Source organism: Excalfactoria chinensis, chromosome 4, assembly GCF_039878825.1.
Source record: "Excalfactoria chinensis isolate bCotChi1 chromosome 4, bCotChi1.hap2, whole genome shotgun sequence".
NCBI classification, from domain to species: Eukaryota; Metazoa; Chordata; class Aves; order Galliformes; family Phasianidae; genus Excalfactoria; species Excalfactoria chinensis.
In genome coordinates, this window is record NC_092828.1 from 2,525,475 (window position 1) to 2,553,157 (window position 27,683).

At 47.0% G+C, this 27,683-nt stretch overlaps 1 protein-coding gene across 1 annotated transcript in view; it reads right to left on the reverse strand.

Moving 5' to 3' along the window:
• Nucleotides 1-27,683, reverse strand: part of PTPRA (protein tyrosine phosphatase receptor type A) — an 87,064-nt gene that overhangs the window by 44,492 nt on the left and 14,889 nt on the right. Inside the window, exons 2-3 of the mRNA XM_072336851.1 lie at nt 25,457-25,593; nt 3,378-3,448 (exon numbers count right to left, since the gene is read on the reverse strand). Of these exons, the coding sequence (XP_072192952.1) occupies nt 3,378-3,410 (33 nt within the window). The 5' untranslated portion in view covers nt 3,411-3,448; nt 25,457-25,593. The remainder of the gene's footprint in view (nt 1-3,377; nt 3,449-25,456; nt 25,594-27,683) is intronic.

Sequence of the window (27,683 nt, forward strand, 5' to 3'; positions counted from 1 at the left end):
CTTCTCCTGCAGTTTGCTTGCAGCTGCCAGGTAATGAAAACAATGGCACAGTGCTCCTTCCTGAGGATTTGGGGGTTCTGGTTGAGGCAAGTTGAATCTGAGTCAGCACTGTGCCCTGGAGCCAGAGGAGCCAACCATACCCTGGGGTGTAGCAGGCCCAGCACTGCCACCAGGAGAGGGAAGGGTGAGTCCCGTTCTGCCCTGCAATGCTAAGACCTCACCTCCAGCACGGGGTGCAGGTTTGGCACACAGCATAAGGACATCAAAGTATCACACAGCACACTAAGGAGGGCTGTGAAGACGTCCCTTAACTTCCCTTAGCTCCTGGAAATCTCCTCAGTCCCCACCAACGGCTGCAGCAAAACGGTGCCTCTTCACAACCTCCCCTGCTTGAGCTCTGACAACAAATTAAACTTCAAGTTAATAACGCATACCAGAGGGGCGAGCCAACCACAATTACTGACTATTATCTCTCAGGAAAGATCTTTCAGTTATTGTGGGTAACGCAGGAAACATCAGCTCGGCGATCAGCGCTGCTGGTGACGGCGAGAAGAAAACCACACGCATTAAAGCTATTGTGCAAATCCACAGGGCATGGCGTCTCGGCTCCCACCTCCCAAAAGATGCTGGCAGACACGGCTGGGAGAGGCACAGGGAAGGGCATGGGTGGTTTGAAGGTGGTGAGCAGCTTATGTTGGGATTCTAGTGCAGACCACAGCTTCTAAGGCATGGAAAAGCTCATGCCAAGACAAGCACACGACTTGCGCTATCCTTCATCACAGAATCACGTAGATTGGAAAAGACCTTCAAGGTCACCAAGCCCAACCATCAACTTGACACGCTGCGTGCAACACTAAACCACATCCCCCAGTACCACATCCTCACATCTGTTGCCTACTACGTACATCTGTGTTCTCCTCAAAGTGAGTGATGGGAGCACTGAGGCACCGCCCGGCAGGCTCAGCTCTCAGCCACGCACCGCGAGCTTCAGTTCTTCGGTAGGGAAAGCAATTCTCTTCATCACTTTCCACTATCAACAGCATTGAGAAAATGAGCACATGCCAGGCAGGGTGTTTTAGGTGAACAGCATGACGTGTTCATCTTTTCTACTGCCCACTTTCCCACCTTTTCTCCTGTCTAGATCAAAATAAATAAATAAAGGATCACAAGGAAATTATTTAATACCAGCAAGTCTGGTCAAATTTCCAATGAAGGATTTACAGAATCACAGAATGGCTGGGGTTGGAAGGGACCCCAACGATCAAAAAACTCCAACCTCCTCACTACATGCAGGGCCACCAACCTCCCCATTTAATACCAGCCCAGGCTGCCCAGGGCCCCATCCAGCCCGACCTTCAACACCTCCAGGGATGGACGGAGCATCCACAGCCTCTCTGGGCAGCTGTTCCAGCACCTCACCGCTCTCAGAGTAAACAACTTCCCCCTCACATCTGACCTAAATCTTCCCTCCTTCAACTAAAAACCATTTCCCTGCTGTTCTCTACCCTTCCACAGAGCTGACTCCCCTTCAGTTTTCAGAATTCTGAGTAAAATAAAAAGCCAACCTCAGAACGTGAAACCCGGTTTTAAGTCACTCCAGCTTCAAATGATTCTCTCGTAGCTCTTCCTATGCCCGTGAGACATCACGATTTTCAATATTGGATAATTTGAGTCTGCGAGCTCGAAGGTTTCTTCCAAATGTCAGCTTTTTTGCTTTCGGAAGACCGGCTGATGACACTGTACCTAATGTGCTTAATTAGGAATGTATAGAAAGATCTCTCCAAGAGAAATGAAAACCCTTCAGATGAAATGGTCTGACTGCCAAATCAAGAGCCCATCCATAATGACTGTTTACTCCCATTTCCTACGTGTTTCGGGCCATACTGTTTCATTCAGCAGTTCCTGCCATTGATGGAGTTGTTCCTTCCAGCGATGGAGCTGAACTCCAACGAGAGGTCAAACATAATTGTCCCGGGTTCCCCCTAACCGGGGGATGTGGCTTTGTAAAAACCATGCTGGGATGAGAAGGAAAGAGGTCAGCGCATAAAACAAACACGCACATCAGGATGCTGTCACACAGCCCAGTCCGCCCAGTATGGAAGCAGTTTTCCCCTTGATTTCAGCAGCTTTGTTTCAACCATGACATCTTGCTTTCACCCAAGCACTTGGCTTTTGCTGACCATTGCACCCAGGCACCAAACCCCTCTCACAGCACTCCGGTACTGCAGAACACAAAGAGAATGCTTTGCGCAGATGTTCATTTTGTAAGAAATAATAATTCATGCAAATCCCTGCTCCAAGCAAATTCCACAGGAGTGCATCTTATCACAAGCCAAACAAAAAGTACAGATACATCTGAGATCCATAAACCTGTATTAAAAGAATTTGTTCTTGTTACAGCTTGAATTCCCCCCTCTCACTCCAAGTCCTCTGCCAGTAAACTACCCGGCAACACCAAACAAGCAAACCACAGCGCTAAAAAGAAGCTTAAACCCCAATTAGGATGTAAGGTAACGACTGCTGTGAAAGGACTACAAATGTAACACGCTCTATATTCACCCAGAACACTTTCTTAAAGCATTTACAGCCCTCATAAATGCACCATCCAACCCATGACGTTGCACTCATCGAGGCTCTCACCAAATTTGGCTACTTGTTGGGTACGGGCACATGGCAGGAGTCGGCCATGCTGGTGGGAACTTGGAGCCTGGAATCTTTTCAAGCTCATAAACTGAAATGTTTTAAGAGCTCAGGAGCGTGTAGATGGTCCTGGAGGGTATCTACAGTGCTTTCCAATTTTGCCCAATAGTTCATCGCTTTTAAGATCAGGGATTTTCCTCTATTTCATTCATCGGAGTCCTCCCTCACCACATCTGGAGACCGACCAGCTTTCCGCAGAAGCTCAAGATGGTGAAAATAAACTAATAAAACATATTTTTAGGGTTTCTTTGTTTGGTTGGTTTTGGGGGTTTTTTGTTGTTTTGTTTTTTTTTCCTGAATTAGTTAGAACCTGAATTCCAACCCAACCACCAGGCTTCAGCAGAACAAAAACATCCCTGTGCTGAGTGCTCCCAAACAGGAGTCGTGCCCTTTCCAACGCTACACCAATAGAGACCTTATTATCCTTTGGGGGAGGAAGTCGGATTTTTTCCACTTAGCTGTGTTCTCAGGTAATTCTTAAATAAGATTTCCCTCCCCCCCTGTGTTTAAAGGGACACTTTGCTCTAAAACAACAAGCTATTGCCTTAGTGCCGCTCCCAATTGCCATCGTTGTGTGCTGAGCCCTAAAATAGACCCGCCTGCCACCGGTAAGCTCCATTTTATTTCAGGTAGACAGAGCATTCCAGGATGCCAAAATTAATAACGCTTCTTCTTACCTTAATTATCGTAAGCAAATCGTCCACCTGCATGTCATTAGGAGCCCATAAAGGTTCTTCCAGCGGTGCCCCTGCAAACAAACCAGAAACACCAAGCTTTTAATACCAAACAGTTACAATTCAGCAAGATCTTTGCACAACAAAATTACTGCCACTGCCAGCAAGGCAGTTTCACTCTGTTTTATCCATATGCAAAGTGACATTATCCATATGCAAAGTGCCGAGCTAGAGGCACATCTGGGGACGGGAGGAAGGAACTTGGGAATGCAGAGCTTCAGAGTATGTTCATCTTTTCCCACCCCTGGGAAAGAGGCACATCCATCACCATGACTTCTGGTGGCCATGTACCCATGGGTTTCCCCAAATCCAAGCAGCCTCAGACACCAAATATAGGGTCAGTGCAGCCCAAAGGCTCTCTGCATCTTTTTGCTGCCCTACATCAGCTCTGATGCAGCAGCAGGCTCCTTGCAGGACCAAGCCCTCCTTTCCTCAATCCCATTCTGTGAGCTGACGCTACCGAGTACAAAATTAGAGACCCGAAGCAATTCTAAAATTGGAGTTGAATATATTTAACTAAATGAATGCCTTTTTTTCTCCACCTATTGACATCTCTCAGCGTTTGAGGCTACCTGATGCCAAGGAATCAGAGAGCTCAGCACAAACCCTGGGTGATCTCTTTGCTGCTCCTCACCCGCCTCAAAGGTTGGCTCCAACAGACAAGACTCAACACTCCAATCTGATGGGCACACAGAATGCTTTTTAACTTGACAGAAGAAAACTACTCTGGGTGGTGGTTTTTTTGAGCGTAACAGAACCAGGACTTTCACAGCAACGAAAGCAGGTGATCTATGCTGACTCTGATTAGAGAATCACAGAATCACAGGGGTTGGAAGGGACCTCAAGATATCATTGAGTTCCACCTCCTGATAAAGCAGTTCCCTACAGTAGGTCACACAGGTCAGCGTCCAGCTGGGTATTGAATATCTCCATAGAAGGAGACTTCCAACCTCTCTGAGCAGCCTGTGCCAGTGCTCCGTCACCGTGACCATAAAGGAGTTCTTCCACATGTCAGTACAGAACTTCCTGTGTTCAAGTTTTAGGCCATTGCTCCTTGTCCTGTCGCTACACAGCACCAAGAAGAGCCCGGTCTCATCCATTTGCTTCCCACCTCCCTTTAGATCTTTATCAACGTTTATCAGATCCCCTCTTGGTCTTCTTTACCCCAGGCTGAACAGCCCCATGTCACTCAGCCCTTCCTTATACGGGAGTTGCTCCAGGCCCTTCATCATCTTGGTGTCCCTCTGCTGGACTCCTAGGAGCTCCCTGTCCTTTTGGAGCTGGGTAGCCCAGAACTGGGCACAGTATCTAAATGTGGCCTCAGCAGGGCAGAGCAGAGGGGGAGGATCTCCCCTCACCCTGCTGGCCATGCTGTCTGTAACGAACCTCAAGATGCCATTGGCCTTTTTGGCCACCAGGGCACGCTGCTGGCTCAAGGCCAAGCTACTGTCCACCGGGACCCCCATGTTCCCCTCTGCAGGGCTCCTCTCCAGCAGCTCATCCCCCAGCCCGTCTTTATGCATGCAGTAATTCCTCCCTGGATGGAAGACTGTACACTCGCTCTTGTTAAACCACTCAGTGTGCAACGCTGCTTATCGGTATTTGCATAGACAACTTATTCACCTTTCAAAGATGCCACGCTTTGAGAACCCGGATTGTACGGCACAATCAGAATCATAGATTCACAGAATGGCCTGGGTTGAAAAGGACCACAATGATCATCTGGTTCCAACCCCCTGCTGTGTGCAGGGTCACCAACCAGCAGATCAGGCTGCCCAGAGCCACATCCAGCCTGGCCTTGAATGCCTGCAGGGATGGGGCATCCACAGCCTCCTTGGGCAACCTGTTCCAGTGCGTCATCACCCTCTGGGTGAAAATCTTCCTCCTAATATCCAACCTAAACCTCCCCTGCCTCAGTTTAAGATGATTCCCCCCTGTCCTATCTCTATACACTCTCACAACAGCCATTCCCCCTCCTGCTTAAACACTCCCTTCAAATATTGGAAGGCTACAATGAGTTCTCCCCAGAGCATTCCCTTTTGCAAGCTAAACAAGCCCAGTTCCCTCAACCTTTCTTCATAGGAGAGGTGCAGATGTCCCTGTTCACTGCAGGGAAGTTGGACCAGATGACCTTTAAAGATGCCCTCCATCTCAAATGATTCTATGATGCAAATACAGCCTTGCACATTACTGAAAGGGGCATGAAAAGTCTGAAGATGTTGCATGGATGGCCACAATCCAAATTCAATCCAATTTTGTTTAGATTCAATGAAAAACGAGTTTTGCTGCTAAGAGGCAGGTGAATGGGTCGCATCCTTTCTTAAGTAGAAAAGTGGAAGACGAAGAGCTGTGCGCTTGCCAGATCACCTGCAGGTTCCATCCCTTGCAGAGGGGATGGCCCAACAGAAGGTCCAATGACTGACAGTGCCTGGTGTGTCAGATGAATTCAGCCATGCTTATAGAATCACGGATCATTGAATACTGAGGTTGGAAGGAAGCTATGGGAACGAACACTTGCAAACAGAGATCCAAAACTAGAGCTTCAGTCAAGTTGGCTGTTTCTGTGCTGGACTATCCTCACCATTGTGGAAGCTTTCAGAGAAGCAATGTCTCCTAATATCCAACCTTCAGACGACGCCAGCAGGTTTGTTACTCAAGAACATTAATGCTAAATAACGCCGCATGCTGAAATGCTTAAGACTTGCTCCCCTCTCGTACGGGGTTGACAAAAGTGGCCTACAGTTCTCGAGCTGCTCTGTCTCTTATTAAAATAATTAAAGTAGCAGTAAGCCAGGCATTAGCTGGCTAGACAGCCCAAATCCCACCGCCCGCGTAATCCACCTGAAAGCCAAGTGTTCCAAGGGAAATTAAAGCTGCCTTTAATCCATACAAATCTCAGCACGGGAATCTTTTCTTCTCCTGCCTCTTGCTGTGTGTTACTCCTGCTGCACACCCCTCTGTGCTGCTGGGAGCTTTGGGGGCAACGTGACACAAAGACTGATGTTAGAGCTGTGGTGCAGGCAGCTTTACACCCGCGTTGAAACAGGACACAGCACTCCCCGTGCTTGGTGTAATCATATGTTATCAGCACACATAAATTAGGACAATTTGAGCATAAATCAGGCGGCGTCATTATGCTGATTTAGACTGTAGGATTGTGTTCAGTGTGTTTGTAGTCTGCCGTCATCCTCCGGGACGGAGCCATGAGTGAGGATGGCTTTTTCCAAGTCCACCAGGGATATCTCCCCAGAGCTGACCCAAGTGGTGAGGAGAAGGGGAGTGGAAACCTGTAGGGATTGCAGCTACTCTGCATTTCCTCAGTCTGAAATCCTCCTTCATGAAGATTTCACCCTATCCCTGTTGCGATGCATGAAGCAGCGATCTATGGATGGAGGCAGGGAGAAGCTGCCAGAAAAATAAACCACCGTGGTGCCAACGCTGATGTGAACGCAAGAAAAACAAAGGGTAGGAGACTCCAACCTTCTCTGTTTTAACAAACCTACCATACAGATCCAAGCCATCCTCAGCGGGATACGATCCTCCGCAGGGCTGTTGGTTCTGCTCCTCCCTGCTGGTACCAGGGGAGCTCCCGAAGCCTTTCAATTTTCATACCTAAACCAGTTACTAATTTAGCTGCCAAATGGGATCGTTACGATGAAAAATCCTACCTGTGGGAATCGAGCTCTCTCACTTCAGAGGGAATTCGAGCTCCTATTCTCCAGGATCCAGCCAGGAGTATTTCCTCCGACAGACGCGCTGGCACTCTGCCTGGCTCAAAAACACACTGCAGAAGAGCACTGAGCACTAAGTTACCACTAGAAGTGCTTAAAAAAAAAAACCCTAAAGATAATCAAGTTTGGGCAAAGCATATGGTAACACTTATCACACCGCAGGTGAGAGCAAATACAATGAGCTCTGTAGAGCACCGAGTGCAAAAAAAACATGATGGATTTTCAGACAACAGCAATGCTTAAATACCAACACAGCCCAGGTGAAAGGTTGCTCAACGCCCTCAGCCTCGGTCCTGTTGCACTCTTGCATTTCTTTGCCCCTTTGATATTAAAGATATCAAAAGATGTTTCTGCGGAGCACCCAGAAGCTGCACGTCTGCAGCAGGGAGGCAGGGCATACCCCCAGGACCCCGCGGGCTGCAAACAGCACCAGATCCTGCAGGACTGATGATCAAAGAGCCCATTGCTGCTGTGCTCAGACACAGAGAACCAAAAGCAACCCAAGGCAAAAGAAGTAGGAATAGAAATGAAGCAGAGATGGAAAGTGGAATTGAGGTTGGAAATACTCAAAGGATGGGGGGTCAGCATGCCAAAATTGGGGGCAACCCATACACAGAATCATGTTGGAAAAGACCATTGAGATGAAGTCTGGTCATCAACCCATCCCCACCATGCTCACTGAGTATGATGTGCTGAGTTGTGGTTTTGTTCTTCCCCATTCTTAATCAGAAACCCCAGAAGCATGAATAGATATGAGTTACTGCAAACTCACCTCCACCTCTCTATGAAGGATCATAGAAACACGGAATGGTTTGAGTTGGAACGGACCCTTAAAGGCCATCTGGTCCCATACCCTGCAATGAACAGGGACACCCACAGCTCTATCAGGTGCTCAGAGCCACATCCAGCCTGACCTCAGGTGTCTGCAGGGATGGGGCACCCACCACCGCTCTGAACAACCCGTGCCAGTGCTTTACTACCCTTATTGTAAATAACCTTCTCCTTTTATCCAATCTAAATCTCCCCTCCTCCAGTTTGAAACCATTTCCTCTTGTCTTATCACAGCAGATCCCGCTAAAGAGTTCCACAAACAGTTTCTGCAGTTGCTTCAAATGGAGCCCAACTTGGAGCATGCAGCCATTTAATGGCACGAGCCGCCGCTCCGACTCACTGTGGCAATTCCTGTAATTCAAGTCTAGCAAACAATTGCTGCTCTGAAATGGGACAGCATCCAATTGTTATCTTCTTCCTTGTTAAACGAACAACAAAAAAAAGGTATGTTTACTATACCTGCACATTCAGTGCATTGGAAGTACCCCCACGCAGGCATGACAGCAGCAAGCACCAGCGCTCCTTGCTGCTTCGCCTGTTGATGTTCCTCCTTTCATCTGAGCAAAAAGCATGTCAAAGCTAAACAAGCAGGCGAAAGGAAAGCAAGCATCTGGCTGCCTCCCTGACAACTGAACAAGCTGGCAGCTTGCAGAAGGTAAATCTTTACTACGCTCCTAAGCAAGGCAGTGAACACTTTGCTTTGGTGCCAATGCTCCCATACATCCTTGCTTGCATTTCTATCCTCCACTCAGCTGTCCTCGGCTGCCCTGGGACTTCCATCCTGTAATAAAACGGTGCAGACACTGAGCCCTGACCAAACACATTAAACCAGCATGCAGCACACCGGCCTATGTGCAAGGGTTTTGTTGGAAGGGCTTAGCTCACTGCCACGCACCTGATAAGAGTCTGCAGCAATGACACACCCAGAGATAAAACAGAAGGGCTCCCAACCTTCAAAACTCACTGACGTACCCGGAACGAAAGGTGAAAGAAAGCTGTAAAGAAAACACTCTGCCTAACAAATCGTTTTCCTTGGCAAACATCCCTGCTTTCCTTCCCTTGCCATATCTGTGTGTGCACACAGGAATTGTTCCCTTGCAATTTCTTGGGTTGGAAGGGACCTTAGAGATCATGTAGTTCCACATCCCGGCCATGGGCAGGGCTGCCAACTACTGCATCAGGTTGCTCAGGGCTTCTGACGGGCACATAGACCAATGTGGATGATAGTAGGGATGCAAAGGAACTGTGATCCTACCTGAATGCATTTGGGGATGGCACAGTACCCCTGAGCTCTGTGCCATGGGTGTGAGAGCTGCTGAACGCATCGTGCGAGGGGTTATGTACAGTGCAGTAGCTAAAGTCCCATGTCCAGCCCTAGGAAAACATTTGCAACCTTTTAATTCCTCTTCCTCTTTAGACTTCCTTAACGAATATAAATACTTAGGAAGGGAAAAAAAAACAACACATGACTCAGTCGTCCTTCTTACAGATCCACGTTCCAGGTTGACTGGGAGCAGCTCGGGGTGACATCAGCACAATGAGGGCATGGACTGCAATGGGGATGGTGGTACAGCTCCTGACTTTGGTGCCATCCAGGTTTTGGAGCAAACAAAACTGACATCTGCGCCTTCTTATCCCTCCATTCCAGCCCCTCGAGCTGCACCAAACTCTGTTTTATAGGCAGACCCATATGATGAAGCTCTTCCAGCGGCGATTTCCTGCAGCCTCTCACATACAAACTCAGGGCCGGGACACGGAGCAGCCCTCCAGGAAGCTGCAGCAAGAAACAAACCCCAGCCAGATTTCTAAAAATGGTTATAGCTTCAGACGGCAATAGGATGTTCTTCATTCCTCTGTGCAGATGGATTTCTGAGCTTCAGATATAAATACAGCATTGTTGTAGATGGGATATTGTGCTTTGCTCCTCCGGGTCACAAGTTCAGAGCTGCGTCGTGTCGGCAATGCTCAAAGAGCAATGAGTCCTTTATGGCCACCATAAACGTTCCCCAGCACCTTTTGTTGGGCAAAGGGTTCAGTGCTGCAAGATCTTTCATCTCCGTCATCGGCGTTAAACTGGGCTCCCCATTGGGCAGCTCTGGAACAGGTTGCCCAAGGAGGCTGTGGATGCCCCATCCCTGCAGGCATTCAAGGCCAGGCTGGATGTGGCTCTGGACAGCCTGGGCTGCTGGTTGGCAACCCTGCACATAGCAGGGGGTTGAAACCAGATGGTCACTGTGGTCCTTTTCAACCCAGGTCATTTTGTGACTCTATGAAAGGAAGGCTGAAATCAGACTACAGAATAATCCACAGCAAAGAAAGAAGGGTTTTCACTCCTGGCACTTGAACTCAACCACCTCAATGTGTAATGGAAGATTTTCACCTATGGGTTTGACCATCGAGCTCAACTTTTAGATTCGTTGTCCAAACAAACCAAAGTTAGATTCACTGTCCAAAGTCGGTGAGTAAATTCACACACTTTTTATTTATAAAACAAGGCACCGCCAACAAAAGGGTTTGCTTACATTTATTTATAACCGCCTTGAAACAACACAAGTGTGGTAGGGGATGCCCCATCACTATCTCCAAAGTGGTGGAGTTCCCATCCCTGGAGGTGTTCAAGTGGAGATGTGGCACTGAGGGACATGGCCAGTGGGCACGGTGGGATGGGTTGGGGCTGGACTTGGTGATCTTAGAGCTCTCTTTTCTAACCTCAGTGACTCTGTGATTCTTTCTGCTGCAGTTTTTAGGCTGGAGGTCACTCAGTTGGAGCAGACACACAGACCTATCACCGTGGATATCTGCTGGATCTTCAGGGACCTGAGGATCAGGAGAATTACAGCGCAAAAGCTTTACGTGCATCAGATTTGAAAGCAACAGGCATCTCATTATAGGAGGTAAAAAACATTACAAAGGGCCTATAGGGTTAGTGCCTGGAGACCCCAGATCAGATACTTTGGACGAGCTGTGAGAGTTCTGCTAGAGATGCTGCTATTGGCAGGACAGCAGGACAAAACCTATGGGACTCATCATGCTGATAGCAAGGTCCCTGCAACGCAGCACGAGGAGTCGCACCATGGGAATTCCGTAACCTTTGGATGCACGGTGTTAAGCCTGGAGATGGAAACTGAAGTCAAAAGTCATGGACAAAACCTCCCTGTGGATGGAAAATCTACGACCGGACTGTGGTGCCAGATGTTGCACGCAGCTGCAGGGCTTCACTGTAATCCATCACCATAATCCCCTGCAGCCTTAAGATGACCAAACGAAGGAGAGCTTGGTTTTGTTCAGGGGTGTCTGCTTTGTTTCATTGGTGCAGGGTCTGCAGAAGCTCCTTGCTTCTCTGGAGATCCTCTCTGTATCTTTGCACTCCTTGTTTATAAGTAAAAAGTGCTGCTTTTGGTTGGGATGTGTTAGGTTTTTTTTATTTAAAATCAGATATTTTTAGTTCAAATTCACTAACGTCTTTCCCCCAAATGAAAGCGAGGCTCCAGCCAGGACTGCTTAAACCTCCTCACCTGGGTGTCCCATCTTAGCTGCTATGGTTTGTTCAGCGTCCTTGCCTATAACAGAGGGGTTGGAACTGATCTTACAGGTCCCTTCCAACTCACTCTATTCTATGTTTCTATGATTCTATGATCTCAGCAGGAGCTCATCCAGTGCATAGACGTGTCCAAGCCGCCAGGACCAGCAACTGTAACAAAACCCCTATGAGCAAGCAGCCATCTCTATAACCACACTAGTGGGTATTTAAGAGGTGAGAAGACATTCAACCACCTAAATTCCATAGCCTGTATAACACAAACCCACCTGGAGGCCCTCCTGGAGATGAACACGTGGGAGGCATGAGGGTGAAGGATTAAACAGGAACACCATCAGGTTCCCCTGACGCAGCACTGGAACTGGGCTAAATGTGCTTCTTTTTTATCCCCCCTGCATTTATTAGGCACTGAGGAAATGAAATTTGCTTCTGCAGATCATATGATGGATGGTCAGGCATGAGATGCTCACCAAGGCTGGGCAGTGGGATACATCTGCAAGGGCAGGAGCTTGTTCAGTGCATAGATGTGCCCTGGCTGCCAGGACCAGCAGCTGCAACAAAACCCTTACGTTCCTAAGGCAAAAAGAAATCCATTTTCCCACCTCCTCGGTGTGCTCCAAGCATGGGAAAAAGGAGACTGGGTTCCTTATTCTGGATGCACTGCTGGCCAGCAGCATTAACAAAGAAACACACTTTGTTTTCCCTGATCTGCTCCTCTTCTCTCGCTGTTCTTGTCCATTTGAATGAAGGCTTTGCCTACAGGAAAACAGGTTGGTAGCAGGGAAACCCTGCACGCTCCTAAAGAGTTAAACCATAGCCATGGAGCCAGGCACCATTATAATTCTGGGAGAGTATATTTAAATAGCAGGGAAAGCTGAGCTCGTCCGACTGGATCGTCAGACCACAAGTTCCCCCAAAACACGGCTTTGATTTTCCAGTGCAACACACAAAATCCTCTTCTGCTTTCACAAAATGCATGTGGGATCACGCTCCGTATTGCACAAGGTGGCTTAAGAAACGATCCCCAGCGTAGTGCAGAGCTGGAGATCAGCACTGAGGAAGGGCTGTGGATATCTCTGGCAGCAGAGGGGGATGAGGAGCATGTGGTTGCCTAAAGCAAAGCAAGGGAGTGGTGCTTGCTCTCTAGCTCTACACTCAAGGACAAAGAAATCATATGGAATCATAGAATGGCTGAGGTTGGAAGGGATCTTAAGGTTCATCTAGTTTCAACCCCCTTGCTGTGGGTATGGTTGCTAACCATTAGATAGGGCACCAGGTCAGGCTGTCCTGGGCCCAACCAGCCTGACATTGAGCATCCCTGGGGATGGGGCACTCACAGCTTCTCTGGGCAGCCTGTGCCAGCACCTCACCTGGCAACACTGGCAGGATGGATAAAAGCTGAGTGCATCTTCCATCATATGGCAAGGCTGGAGCCGGGTCATCAACACTGCTTTCATCAGAAGCTGTGGGTGAGATGCGGGAGCTTCCATCCTTGGGCTGTTTTCAAGGGGGAACCAACCTGAGCACCGAGACAACAGGTGGTGGGTGTCATCCTGCCCTTTCCTATCTGCAAGGATCACTGAGTCCAACCCCCAGCTCCACTCCAAACCCAAACCCTCTTGGGGTGCGTAACTGCAGAACTGCCCCATAAGTGACATTAAAGGCCGAGCACAACGCGGAAGCTCTCAGTGACACCCCATCCAGTTCCCAGCCCCAGCAATGCTTTCGGGGAGGGAAAGCTGAAAAGCAGAGCCCTGCAGACATAAGCTGTGTAGGTAACCAGTAGCAACTGTGCCTAATCCATCAGCAGGACAAAACCACCAGCCTCATTTGTACCCACGGCACGCATCAGGCTGAGTGTGGCACGGCCGCAGCCACCGTGCACTCCCTTTCCAGTTTAAGCTTCATTCTGGAGTGGTTTCTCTTTTTATAAGTATTTAAGCCTGTTTGGAGGAAGAAGTAATTTCAATAGATGAGGCTGGAGTTGATCTGAGTCAAAACGAAGCACAAATGCTCTATCCTCTGTGTACACATTCAGTATGCAAAATGAATGTATTATAGTTTATCACAGCCATAATATTGGTGAAATTGCCAAGAAATCTGCTGCTCTGATGCTGATGTTCCTGACTTTTTTTATTAAATTACAAGGAAGAAGAGAAAAATACCCTAAATTGTGTTAAAATACTTCAAATAGTGCTGGAAATAATAAAAGCAGCAATTCTCTGTCCCCCATTCAGGGCACAGCACCAAGAAATGTCTCACTGACAGAGGATGCTGGCATCACAGCAGCAGCATCGTATCACTGTTATGAGCACCAGCAGGAATGCATGGCAAGACAAGAAGGAAGGAAGTCTTAGAAAAATGTTTTTCCTATTCACCCCTCATCTAACCAGCCTGTTGTTTCCACACAGAGGGCTATCAGACACCCAAACTATGGGGAGAAACCTTACCAGCATTAGTTTGGTGAAGGAGGAAAACAGGTTGCCCTGAAAGGTTGTTCAACCTTGGAGGTTCTCAGGACCCAAATGGATAAAGTCCTGAGCAACATGATCCTGAGGTTGGCTGAAGAGCCCCCAAAGGTGCCCACTGACCATCTTACCTGTTCTAGAATCAAAGACTATGGAGATCATCCAGACCAACCATCCACCCACAACCACCAAGTCCACTGCCCAAAGACCCAACCTTTCAAAGCATCCACTGATCAGTTAAAGCTTATGCCATAAAGCCAGCCTGTGATGCCATAAACACTCAAAAATCTGATTTCACAATCTAAGAGACACCATCCAGATCACGACATGAAGCCCCCTCCTTTTGATTTCACCCTTTTTCTTTACTCTGAGAGTGGTGAGGTGCTGGAACAGCTGCCCAGAGAGGCTGTGGATGCCCCATCCATCCCTGGAGGTGTTCAAGGTCAGGTTGGATGGGGCACTGGGCAGCCTGGGCTGGTATGAAATGGGGAGGTTGGTGGCCCTGCATGCAGTACGGGGTTGGAGCTTCATGATCCTTGAAGTCCCTCCCAATCCAAGCCATTCTATGATTCTATGACTCTCACATTCCCCCCCCCAGGAAACATCACTCTTGCAGCGCTGTCAATGCAAACAGGCTGCTGCCCTGCAGGCAAAGCCCTCAGAGACTGTAAAAAAAAAAAGAAGAAAAGAAAAATCCTCTTGATTATTTATGCCGCTCTTTGAACAACACCAGCTATTTGTCGGAAAGCTGTTTGCAGTGTTTTAAAGCCCTGAATGTCACATTGAGAGTCTGGTCGTGTCAGTAGGAAAGCCAGCTGCTGCCACGTCCCAGCACAAAATACTTCATTGAAGGCACCCCGAGCTCAGCCGGGCAGAACCGAAAAGGAAGCCGGTGGGTGTGACAGTAACGTTTTATATAACAGTACTGAAAGAGGCAGAAAAGGGCTGAGTTTTTTGTGTTTTTTTTAATTATTATTTTGGTGTAATGGGGAAAAAACAATCCAAGGCTCGGGGTGAGGTAAGAAAGCTTTGGCTTGCTTTGGGAGGAATCTGGGAGTGCTTTGGGGCGATGGAGCCCAGCAGGACTTGGTGTGGACACGGCTTTGTCAGAGCGCTGTCAAGAAAACAGGGCTGGCCCTGCCACCAAGCAGCCGGCTTCCTGCTGTGCTACAGGGGAAGCAGGGCTTTGTGATTGTGCAAACAAAGCAAACCTGCAGCTCCCACCATTCCTCACAAGAGCTCAGGAGCGCCGCACCATCACTGCAAACCCCAAAGGGAAAAGCATCAGGTTCTTCAACGCGGTGTGTGATGCTACAAAGCAAAACTGGATGGGTTGCAATCTTCCTGTGTGCTCCTCTGCTGCACCCCGAGTGCTGTGTTTCAGGTTACTTCACCCACTGTACCTGCAGGAACTGCTTCTGAAAGTGCCTTTATTTCTATTGCTTCCACTAACACCCGGCTCTTACATCAAGCCTTTCATCTGCAGTTCTTCAAACTATCCTGCAAAGAAAGCAAGTTGTCACTTCCTTCCCCCTCCCACACCCCCGTGCGCCGACAAGGAAGTTATAAGCCAAGTGAAACAATAAATATCACCCAACAAAAAGAGGAATGCAATCAGCGATAGGAAGGACGGTGCTCCCACAGAATCATCGAATGGCCTGGGTTCAAAAGGACCACAATGATCATCTGGTTTCAACCCCCTGCTATGTGCAGGGTCGCCAACCAGCAGCCCAGGCTGCCCAGAGCCACATCCAGCCTGGCCTTGAATGCCTGCAGGGATGGGGCATCCACAGCCCCCCATACAACTCCAACCTGAAGCACTGATGGAACCCATCCCATCACTGCTCAGGAAGCAGCTTCTCATTGCCGCACACCAACGCTCCTCCCAGTGTTGGCATCCCTACCTCTTCCATCTCATGGCTCTGCTTCCCATAAGCAAACAGCCAGGCATTAATCCTGCATGTATCACATCATCTTCTGATAACACCGCGTTTGCCATCCCTCACATGGGAACCTCGGGGCGTTTTTTAAGCCCTATCATCTTATCTCCTCCGCAATCTCAATTCACTGTGAAAATATTTGGTGAAACCTATTAAAGGATTTCTTGATAGAGGAGCGCAGATTCTACCACTATTTCTTCCCACGCAATTCTCCCTATCTGATAGAAAAAAGGCATCAGCAAAGTTTGTTTAAATATAACCCAGTGCTGCTCCCATTATCTTTGAGGTCCGCATGGTTTTTTTTTCCAGCAATACCATCATGCTGTTGCATAAATCAAATTGATTCATTTTTCACTCCTGTTTTACGAGTAAAGACTTTCACTATTCCTTTCGATACATCACGGTGATTAACTCTGTTCCTACCAGAAAGCCAGCACTGCTAAGAGACCTGCAGATTTCAGTCCTGAAGTCCTTCGCTAGACACAGCACTGAACCCTTTAAACATCAGAGGATGAGAACATCTAAGGGCATCAGAAACACCGACAGCTTCACAGAGTTGTAGAATCACAGAATGGTTGGGTTGGAAGGGACCTTGAAGCCCATACAGTTCCATCCCCTGCTGTGGGCTTGTTGCCACCCACCAGCTCAGACAGCCCCGTGCATAAGGCAGAAGGGTTATAAGGCATGTTATATGCTCAGCCTGCCCCAAACAGCTCCAGATGACAGCAATGTAGGAAACATAAGGAAACCCAAGCAATGCTTTTCCTAATAAAAACATTATTAAACTCCTATAATAATGGCCTAGAGAGAACTTGGTTTGCTCCCACTAAACCCTCTCCCATTTCCACTGTGGTTAATATTGGCATGCATTATTTTTTTGCACAAACTCTAGGAAAGCAATCACAGTTCTACATTCTTAAAGGTCAATAAAATATCCATGACCAACCCCACTTCTCCCACTGTTTGCAGCCCAATTACTACAAGCGCTGTGTCCACAGACCTCAGGAGGACTGGCACCCCGACACCGCATCCCCTTGAAATCATTGCCAAGCCAACGCTGCAGCTGAAAGTCATCAAAACAAAAGTTCTATGAAATAAAACTTTTTGGGAAGGCGGCAGGTTGCACCTTCTTTGGACAATGAATAACCTTATAGAACCACCCACGTAATGCTCTGCTCCCTGCCCTGGTGAGAGACTGACCAATTGCAACGTGAAAGCTCACTCGCTGAATCTGTTTGAAGTATTTTGTCACTAAAATATTAACTTGGATTTGTACCACAATTTTCTCTCCGCTTTGAAAATGAACATACAATCGTACAACTGTTAAAGCTGAAGAAGGCCTCAAAGATCCCCATATCCAACCCCAACCCATCCCACCATGCCCACTGACCATATCCCTCGGTGCCACATCTCCACAGTTCTTAACACCTCCAGAGATGGTGACTCCAATATTTTCCTGGGCACTCAGTGCCAGTATATACCAACCACTTCTTCTGAGACCAGATCTACCACATTTGGTTAAGTAAAGCAGAAAAGTTGTGACACAGGCATATGATTTCCAATTAGTTACATTAGAAAAACTAAACAAGAAGTCTTGTTCTATGTGTATTTGGTACCATATTAGGTGTAGAGTAGATACCTTCAGCTTTGGGTGCACTATGCCTACTGTAGTTGCAGAGTACCCAAAGTTCAACTCTTGTAGGTCAAATTTAAGATGTAAAAACTAAAATAAAATAGGAGGAGGGCTTATAGGGTTAAATAAAAAAAGGTAGCTTTACAATACTCAATGCAACGTAGACATGGCTGAAAATTGCATTAGAATCATTGAATCACCAAGGTTGGAAAAGACCTACAGGTTCAACTGGTCCACCCATCCACCTATCACCAATGGTTCTCACTAACCCATGTCCCTCAACACGACGTCTAAACATTCCTTGAATCAATCTCAACAAAGACATCAAACTCATTTTTACCCTCGAGCTTGCATCATCTCCGTCTCTCACGTGCCCATTTGAGCAGCTGTTTCAACCCAGTTCTCTCATGAAAAGAATTCACTGCACCAAACGCCGAGGCAAGGAGAAAGAATGGATTAAAAATCCAAATAAAGCTTTTTTTTTCCTTTTTTTTCCTTTTCCCCCTGCCATCTAATTGCAAACGACAAACATATCTGTGGTTTACAGAGGAGGCAATAAATTAAAGCGAGTCACAAATCGGACCAAAAAAAGATACTTAAGTCATTCAAACCACCACCCCAGGATGGCTTTGGCCCCATGGGACTCATCTCAGTTTTGTGAGAGGCTTGGAGCTCTGAATGGAGGAAGCACAAAACGAAGAGCTCTCTTAGAAGTTGTTTCTTTCATAACTCAGCCAACTCTCTGGTGCTCCGTGAGCACAGCCATTCACGCCCTTTGGTTTGGTTGCAGGAAAAGCAAATGGTCCTCAGCAAAGAAGTCTTTCATTTGTGAACGGAGCACAATGTGAAAAAACAAAGTTTGACCAACAGCAAAATGGCTGCATGCGTTTCTTTTGCAACCAGCCAAAGAAGATGGCTGCAAAGTTGCCGCTGAAAGAAAAACAAGCTGATTGGTCCTCAGTATGATTTGAACTTTAAATTGGTACAAAAATACATATTTCAACTCATTAGGAAGCTGAGGACACCAGTAACCTCACCTCAGAGGTGAGTTTCTCTGAACCAAATAGTTCCTGTACCCCAGCAGAAATTCAGCTGGGTTGAAGCCCATCCAGATGGACGCCTCTTGAAGCACAGGGCTTGGTTTCACAGCAGCCCCATCCTATTATGGATCCTATTAAGCTCCTATTAAGACCCAGAGGACTTTCCAGCATGGTTCAAGCAGGAGAGCACTCCAGAGCTCACGTGCAGGATCTTTAGAGTGGGCAAACCCAGCATCAGGGTGATTTCAGCCGCCATCTCTCTGCATCACAGATGTGACAGCAGGACAATAGCATGAATAATTTTTCTTACTCAATCTCTGCTGAAGGAAAGCATTTGGAGCCTAAATTAGGAACACAAAAACGATTAACATTAGCATTAACCTCAGCTCCACCCTAATTGCACTACATAAAAGCAGACGTAACAATTACAAAGATAACATTGTGTGTCATAAATATCACACACAGGAATACAGCAGTCACAGCATTCGTTTCCTGACCTGGGAAAGCTGCTATAATTGTAGAGCCTTGTGCTCACAGTGGACTCAGGTTTGGCTGCTGGCTGCCAACAGGCATTGGTTGCTGTGATTTCCCACCACGCTCTTCTAACTCTCCGTGTTCCCAACCAACGCCACGTCAACGCGTGGCTCTGAGTTCTGCACCATGCGGTTCAGCAGGAATTTCGTGTTCTTGCTGGGAACAAATTAAGCTCATCCCAAGCTAGATGTGGAGATGCAAAGCAACCGAAGCAGAATTTGTCCGTGTTGGTTTGTGGGATGCGCATCTCACTGCTAAAGGTATCTAAACTGAAACCATCGGCAGCCCTACTCTATTTAGACAGAGGCTCAGGAGTCCATCTCGGCTCCGTGTCATTCAGCTGTCAGACCACACAAGGCTGAGGCTTGCCAACCTTAACCCTGCCTCCTGGGGCTGGTGGTGATTAATACAAAGCCACAGAAGCCACCACACCCTCTCGGACGGGAGCTTTGTCCCACTGACAGCCATCCTCGCAAGCAAAATTCTCCCAAGTAATCCCCTCTCCTTTGAATTTAAGCCTCCCGGATGACAAATACGAAGAGTGTAAATGGTTCCTCCCTCCCAGAGAGCCCCTAGTGATGCAAAGACTGAAAGAAATAAAAACAAAAATAAAAGCCAGCGTATTTCTCGAGTCCTGCCTTTAGAAAAGAGCCTTTCCTCGCAGCGAAACCTCCTCCTGTCAGACAGTAACGCCAGCTTCTAGCTCTAAACGCTTCTCATCTGAGTGCAGAGAAGGTTAAAAGCAACATGTTCACTCAGATGGACATTTTCCAATTAAAGTTAAGGGATGACAGTGAATCCCATGAGCAGCACTGGAGAAGGAAGGAGTCCTTCAACGTGGAATTGCCAATATTTTTGGATACTCCCAATTGCTACTGTATAAGCTGTTAGCATCTCTCTTATCCCAGGGGCAAACCACTGCCTCGGGTCTCTTCTCAGTTTCATCTTCATTTTCTACCCAGCAAGAACAATCAGTTCCACATCAACACTCCTCTTTCCTTCCTTAAGCTCTTTTATAAATTATACACAGGATTTTATTTTCTGGGCCATTTCCGTGGAGCTCCTCTGGTTGAGTTTGAACCAGGATTCCCTCTGGAGGACCCGCTGCTGGCAACGCTCCTTCTGCTGCAATGCAGCTCGCTTGCAAGCCTCCCAGAAGGGTTCCAAGGGTGAAGCTGAACGCTGCCTGCTCCCTAGCAGCACTGCACTTGACGATAAATACCTCCCTCATTAGCATGCTGAGCTTCATTAGTTCTGCTGCTTACCACCTAAAAGCATTCAAGTCGCGCTGAATTTTCAATTTCACAGCTTGCAGCGTGGTGCATTAGATACTTGAGGGTCTCCAGCCGTGGGGCACTGACAGCATTTACGGCGTTTCAAGTTTGCGAGATGCTGGCAGTAAATCTGCTAATGTCTGTAAAAGAGGCAGCATGTGCCTCCCAACGAACAAAGAAGCCAACCGTACATTCCCTAAGAGTTTAAAGCAGCAGAGGGGCAAAATGATTGCCCAGTATCCCTTACATGGTGTTGGTGACTTCGTGACCTCAAGTGGGAAGTTGGTGTCATCCTACAGACGTGGATTACCCAGCAGCAGGGAAGAAGCCAATCTACACTACAGAACACCACCAAACCTGGGAAGCTCTCTGATCTCTCCACTCAACCTCCCTGCTTCTCAATTTTCACAGCACTTGCAAAATTCGAAGACTTTGATGTTCTCTGAATGCGGCTGCGATTGCTTGATGGTTCCTAAGGCTCCTTGGGACAGAAGGGTAAATGCAGGCTGTCTTCTGTTAGCACTCCTGGAAACTAAGCTTAACAAATGCAACTTTATTCACTGTTAGGTGAGAATAATGAATAACAAGCAATACATGGAGCTTTTCAGCCTTGATGGTCAGATGAGAATCAGGCCAGGGTGCATGTACTCCTATTCAAAGGGCAGAAAGGTGTTGGGGACAGCAAATGGCTCTTAGATGCTCAGAGGAGTAGTTGGTTTCCTCAATGTGTACACAGCATTCCGGCTTTACAGGCATTTCATGGATTAATCAAACAGAATAATTATCTCATGGCAAAGCGCTTATCTGGAATTAAAGTGATTAGTGTTTGGGTCTCAGCTCTAGAAGTTTCTCATCCCTGGGGAAGTCATATCAGTTCCTGCATCTCACCTTTCCACAAAGCGTCCTTGGCATGACTGGCTATAGAACCCGAGCAAAGACTGAGAGAAAGACCATTCCAAAGGCTTTTTTTATCCCCTTGATATTTGCTATAAGGCACTGACTTGGTCTAGTCATGATTATTTGAAGGAAGATCATCTATCTTAAGGGATATAAACCAAGCTTCTGTTATCCTCTAACTAATATCTACCGGTGAAGTATTATTTCCTCAGATGCACCAGAGGATCATAGCATCATTTGAGTTGGAAGAGATCTATAAAGGTCATCTATTCCGAATCAAAGACATGCAGAGCAGTTTCAGCACAATAACACATTTGATGGTACTGTTATAATGTGTCTGTAGGCAATAAAAGGTAGATCAGAAAAAAATCTGAAGCCAGTTTTTGGCCTAAGATCACTCTAACACAGAGGGGCATGGTAAGAAGAACTGTCCCATACAGGTTTTCATGTCCATATGTTGAGGTCTCTCTGATTTTGGGTCCTTACACAAGGCTGTTCTGTTTGTTTCCCCAGCTCACATCACAAAACCCAGGTCATTTAACCATCACAACAGACTGGTTTCTAATATGGTTAATCCACACTGGCTTACCTGTAAACTCCAGGCATCTAACATCTGGTCTTTGTCAGCTTGGCTGCCTAACTATTCCTCCATAAAGGAAAGGGACAGCCAAGACTTCTCTGAATTGCCTTCTTCCTTGCTTCTGAGGAGCTCATTCAGCACGCAAAGTTGGGCTGGCAACCTCACCATTGTCCAAAACCCAAAAGGCAGGCCAGATTTTGGTGAGGATGAAAACAAAGGGAAAAGAGTGTGGGTGGAAGGAAAAGTTCAGTTGTGTTTCAGAATGGTTGAATCTAAAGCCAAAACTTCTATTGAATCCAAATGTGTGCTGTGCAGTTTGAAGAGCAGGGGTAGGTTACCTCCACCATGACAGGACACATCCAGCATGGGACATGAAGAAGCGTTTGCAACAAGGAAAGATAAATGTGTTTTGGTGGTAACATCTGTGTTATCCAAAACACAGAAGCTGTCATCATCTGACCCCAACAATAGGTGACGGCCACAGCCAGCAAGCCTTCCTCCCACACCCAGCACCAAATTGCACTAGGAGGGCTGCAAGGAGAAACCTCACTGGGAGGATGCAAATCCCCCAACTGCCTTGAAAACATAATTAACATCAGTTGTCTTTTGATTTTATCTCCATTTTCTCAGGTTGTAGGCTATTTGGGAGAGCACTGGGTAGGTGCATGTGGGTATGCACACTGGCACGTGCAGCTACTTGCCTGCAGTTACCAACTTCTCAGTGCAGCTGCTTTTCTCAGGGCCTCCTCAGAGAACAAAATGTGGCAAAGAACCTTAGGGAAATCTTCCTTCTTAACCCCGTGTAGTCACTGATAAAAGATTTTTGCTCCCATTGTATCTCGCTGATACAGATGAGCTCAAATCAATGGAGCATTCAAGCTCAGTTAGGCTCAGCGCTCCACATTCCCCAGTGTATTCTGACAAGCTGCTCTCATGGGGATTTCAAAGGTGATAAAATGATGATAAAAAAAAACAACACCAAGATGTTTTGGTCTTAAAGAACTTCCTTTTCAGTGGAAAACTGCTTGATACAAACTTGGACAGAAGTTTCTAAGCCAGCCCAGGCAGGGGTTCACCTATATACCCAAGCCAGAAAGGGCAAGAACCAAGCATCCAAACATGCTGCCCTGCCAAAACCTCCATGGTTTATCACCTCGAGTTCAACTTGAGACCTCCAACTCTGCTAAACATGGAAGAGTTTCCAAGAAAGCTCTGTTGGCAACAATGCAGCTCCTGACCTGCAGCTTGGCTTCTCCGTGGATTCTGCAGGAATCATCCTTTCTGCTAGCCTGACACTGAAATACCACATTGCTTTTGAACAATGTGTTGCATTTCTCTAAACACGGCTATTTGTGAAAGTCTGGTTGCTGAAGGACTGGGCACCAAGCTGAGCCCAGCCATGCCCCAGAAAACACTGGGCTTCCTGGCCAGCTCTGTGCAGCTCCCACAGTGCTTCCTTCCTACCTCGATGGGATCAGAGAAGCCATTCCTTTGGAAAAAAGCTGTGCAAACCCAGGAGTGGCTGGGTGAAACTTTCCTGTCCAGATTAGAGTGGGATAGGCACCAAACCCTGGGGATCCAGCAGGAGCAAGCAAGTTTCACCCCTCAATAACACCCTGTGATGGGATGCTGCAGCTCAAGACAGGATGAGTGTTAAAAAAACAGCAGTATTCAAAGAATCACAGAATCACTAAGGTTGGAAAAGATCTCTAGGATCACCAAGTCTGACCCCAGCCCATCCCTACCATTCCCAGTGACCATGTCCCTTAGTGCCACACCTCCACAGCTCCTGAACACCTCCAGGGATGGTGACTCTGTTACTCCCCAGGCAGCCATGCCAATGCCTGACCACTCTTTAGATGACATGCTTCCTAATATCCAGCCTGCCCTTCCTCTGGCATAACTTGAGGCTACTGCCTCTCATCCTATCACTATTTTTCTGAGAGTGCTGTTACTTTAGAAACCACGAGACCCTTAAGATCTCTACTCAGAGGAGCTGTCCAACCTGAGAGCACTGAGACACTCGGGATCCCAAGGTTTCCGATGAGAAAAACCAATGAGGTTTTAAAAACTAAGCTTTGAAATTTATTACCTGCACACTGCAAATGCAGACTCCCTAGGTTTGCCTCTGCTATACCCTGTGGTAAATCTGAGCAGGAATATATGAATGCCATTGCTGAAAAAAGTAGCCTGTGACAAGCAAATGTGACCAGAGAAAACAATGCCCAAGAAGACTAGAGATACACCTACAGGATTCCTTTTGGTATTCTTCCTGCAGTACATAAAATCCAAAATGGAATGCTTTGTAATCAAGGTGCTGTGTGGTGAAACACTAAAATACAACCCGTTAAATGGTGCTATAACACTGCCAGCTGGCAATGGCTATTGCACAGCCACAGAGTGAAAAGCCATTCAGCCCAATGCTCCTTTCCAGTAGTCCATGAGAGTCAAGAAGACCAGGGCATCTGTATGACACAGTAACAGCATCCATTGCTGTGCTCAGTCTAACAGCTCACAGTACCTACAACAGCAGAACGAGCCCAGTGGGAGCCAAGAAGAACAGAAAATACACGTAGTAAAACACAGTATGAAATTCATTTGAGCATATTCGCACACACACACAGAGATAGAACTGGAACACACTGCTAAGCATCCCACAGATTCAAAGAGAAGCATTTAGTCACCCATGAAAGCTACAAGTCACTTCAGTCTGGAACAGAGGTTATCACACCAGGTTTGCAAAAGAATTCAAGGAATTTCTGCATGAAACCATAAATTGGTCAAGTTTGTGAAGCCTGCAGTGTCAACAGGAACCTATGTGAAAGTTATAAGGAAATACCAAACCACGTACACAAACTTCATCTCTAGACAGTGTGAATCTGCATACATAAAAGCCACAGCGACAAAAAATGCTTTGCAAAAACCCCATTTATATAAAAATCTCCTGATTTCAAACATGCATCTCAATTTGCAGTACAATCCTAGAAGAGCTTCAATTACAAGAACTGGCCGCAACCTCCCTGCTGGATGCTGGATTTTAACTCACTATCACACTGAGTAACATTGCTTCTTATTTCATGACCTTCCTTCTTACTTCATAACCCTTCTTTCATCAAAAAGGCTCTGTTCTTTTTTCCTCTCTTCCTCCTTAACAAACCCATTCACACCAGAATTATGCAACACCTGTGCCCAAGTAATTTCAACCTAATGCTCGTTTGTACAACCAAGGAAAAAAAATAGCCTTATGAAAAACCCTTTTCAAAACAGAGTAAATATTAACATCCAACTCTGTACAACTTGCAACATGAACTAAAAGTTCCAAAAATGACAGATTCGTTCAAGGAAAACACTGGACTCATGAAGGTTTGCATCAAATCAAAGCCTCAGAAAGCTTAGTTCGTCATGATCAAACTTGAGGAAAACAGAATGGCTGCTGCAAGGCTGTGAGGTGTGAATCCATGAGACTGCTGCAAACTCTGCACCTCCAAAGGCTGATGTTGTGCTCCAGCAGCCCCAGCTTCACATTCAAAGCACCGCAGTCATGTTCACACTGTACCTTAACAGGGACGCTCATCCAACTGTTCACCTCCTCAGTGCAATGGCCAAAGCTCTTCTGCTTGGTATCCAATCAGGACGATGATGGGCAGTATGCAATCAATCCTTATTAAGGCTGATGATTATCCTCGAAGCGCCCTGGAAGATAAAAACACCTGGTTACTGGCTTGTGCCAAGCTGAACAAGCCAGCTCTCACAGATCAGCCACTTCAAGCAAATCATGTTTTTTCTATTGCCCCCAAAGGTTTCAACTTCATTGTGAATGATGGGGGCTGTCTCATACAACAGATCCTGCACGTATAAGAAATAACAAAGTGCCCAAGGTGTCCAGCTGCATGTTCCAGTGGAAGGTGACTTCCAGACTGTCTCTCTCTGCTGGCATCCCAGTAGAGATTCCATGATGGCATTCATGAGTAATGAGTAATTACCTAGGCCATTCTCTGACTCCATGATTCTATGAAATAAATCCACAGAGCTCTTGCATTACAAACAAGAGGTAAAGGCCTTACATTGCACCAGAGGAGGTTCAGGTTGGATATTAGGAAACATTTGTACTCCAAAAGAGCAGGCAGGCACTGGCATAGCTGTCCAGGGAGAGGTGGGGTCACCATCCCTGGAGGTGTTCAAGAACCATGGAGATGTGGCACTGAGGGAAGTGGTCGGTGGGCATGGTGGAATAGGTTGGGCTTGGTGATCTTACATGACCGTATCTTCCAATCTTAATAATTATATATTAAGTACATCTGGAGGTGCACCATACTGCAGAAGCCAGGGAGAGTAAGAAGTACTAAAGACCATTTGGGGGTGTAGCCCAATGTTATCCACTCAACTGATAAACCAGAAGCTTAACAAATGAAAAATTAGTCCTGAAGTGCTCTGTTTTACAGACAGAACAACAAAGGACATACATCACTTGGCCTAATGCTGAAGAAATCTCCAGCCACACCCGATTTTGCATCCCAAACCACTCCACTTAACCCTAAACACAACTTAGTTTTGTCTTCTCTAGACAAGGTAGGGCTTGGGAGCAGCAGTGGGACCTTCTGCTGGGCCAGGCAGCACCTGGGAGAAAAGGAGAGCAACCTTTGAGAGCAACCTGAGCCCTTTTGCAGGGCTGGCACAGAGGAAGGTGCCTTCTGGACACTTCTCTTGCAGTGTGTTTACAGTGAGCACCTTTGTATCCATGTTTCACATCTCTAAAGGTGGACATAAAGTAGGCTGTGCAATGCAAGATGCATTGGATTCATGAGACTGTGAGCAGTTCGGTCACTGTGATTCTTGGGTGGCAACACAGTGGTACTCTCTGCTGGCATAGCCTCATGCAGGTTGGGCACCACAATATATGGGCATCAAACTATTAGACAGCATCCAAAGGAGGGCTGTGCAGATGGAGAGGGGTCTGTAGGACAAGGTGTGTGAGAGCTGATCTCCAATCCGAAGGAGCAGGCGAGTGGCTCTTCTGGAGCCGTGAGCATGTTAGTAAGGAGGAATGAAAACAAAAACGATTCCACTGAGCTGGTGGAAGAGACAAGTGGATTATTCCCTTGGCAACGAGTTTAATGAGACCTGGCTATTTTCTCAGCCATTCAGTTCTACATGCATTCAGTTTCTGTGTGGAGCTCTTCTCAGTTTAAAGGTTTCATTTTAAACCAGGGCTCACCACGCTTCCCACACATCTCAACACCAAACCAACACCAACTGCGTTGTGACGAGGCCGGGTTGGTCTGAGACAGCTAAAACACCTCTGCTGTTTTTATATTGATTTCATATATGATTGATTTAAAATGAGAGGAGAAAAAGGGTAACTTTGGGACTGCAAAGAGCAACGGTGAGATTAGAAGGATCAGTCGTTGTCTGCAGAGTCTTATTACAAGTAATTTATATGCAAGCAAAAAAAAAAACAAAACTATTCCCTGTTTTCCTAGGAAAATGCCAAATTCCACAGTGATTTACACGCTTTGCAAATCTCATTGACTTCAGAGGGAGTGCCTGCGGTATAAATCACCAGACTGCAGCCTCCCAGCAATGTGGAGTAATCCCCTCGTATTTCACCTTCCACAAATCCTATCCCCAAACAGGTGCCACCACTAACGCCCCGTGTGCCCAGCCCCAGCCCTGCAGCATACGGCCAATTTAGCAGACCTCAGCTCCCCTGTAACACAGAACTGCAGTTGGCATTTGCTCTCGGATGGGACGAAGCGATCATTTCCAACAACAGGGGAAATATT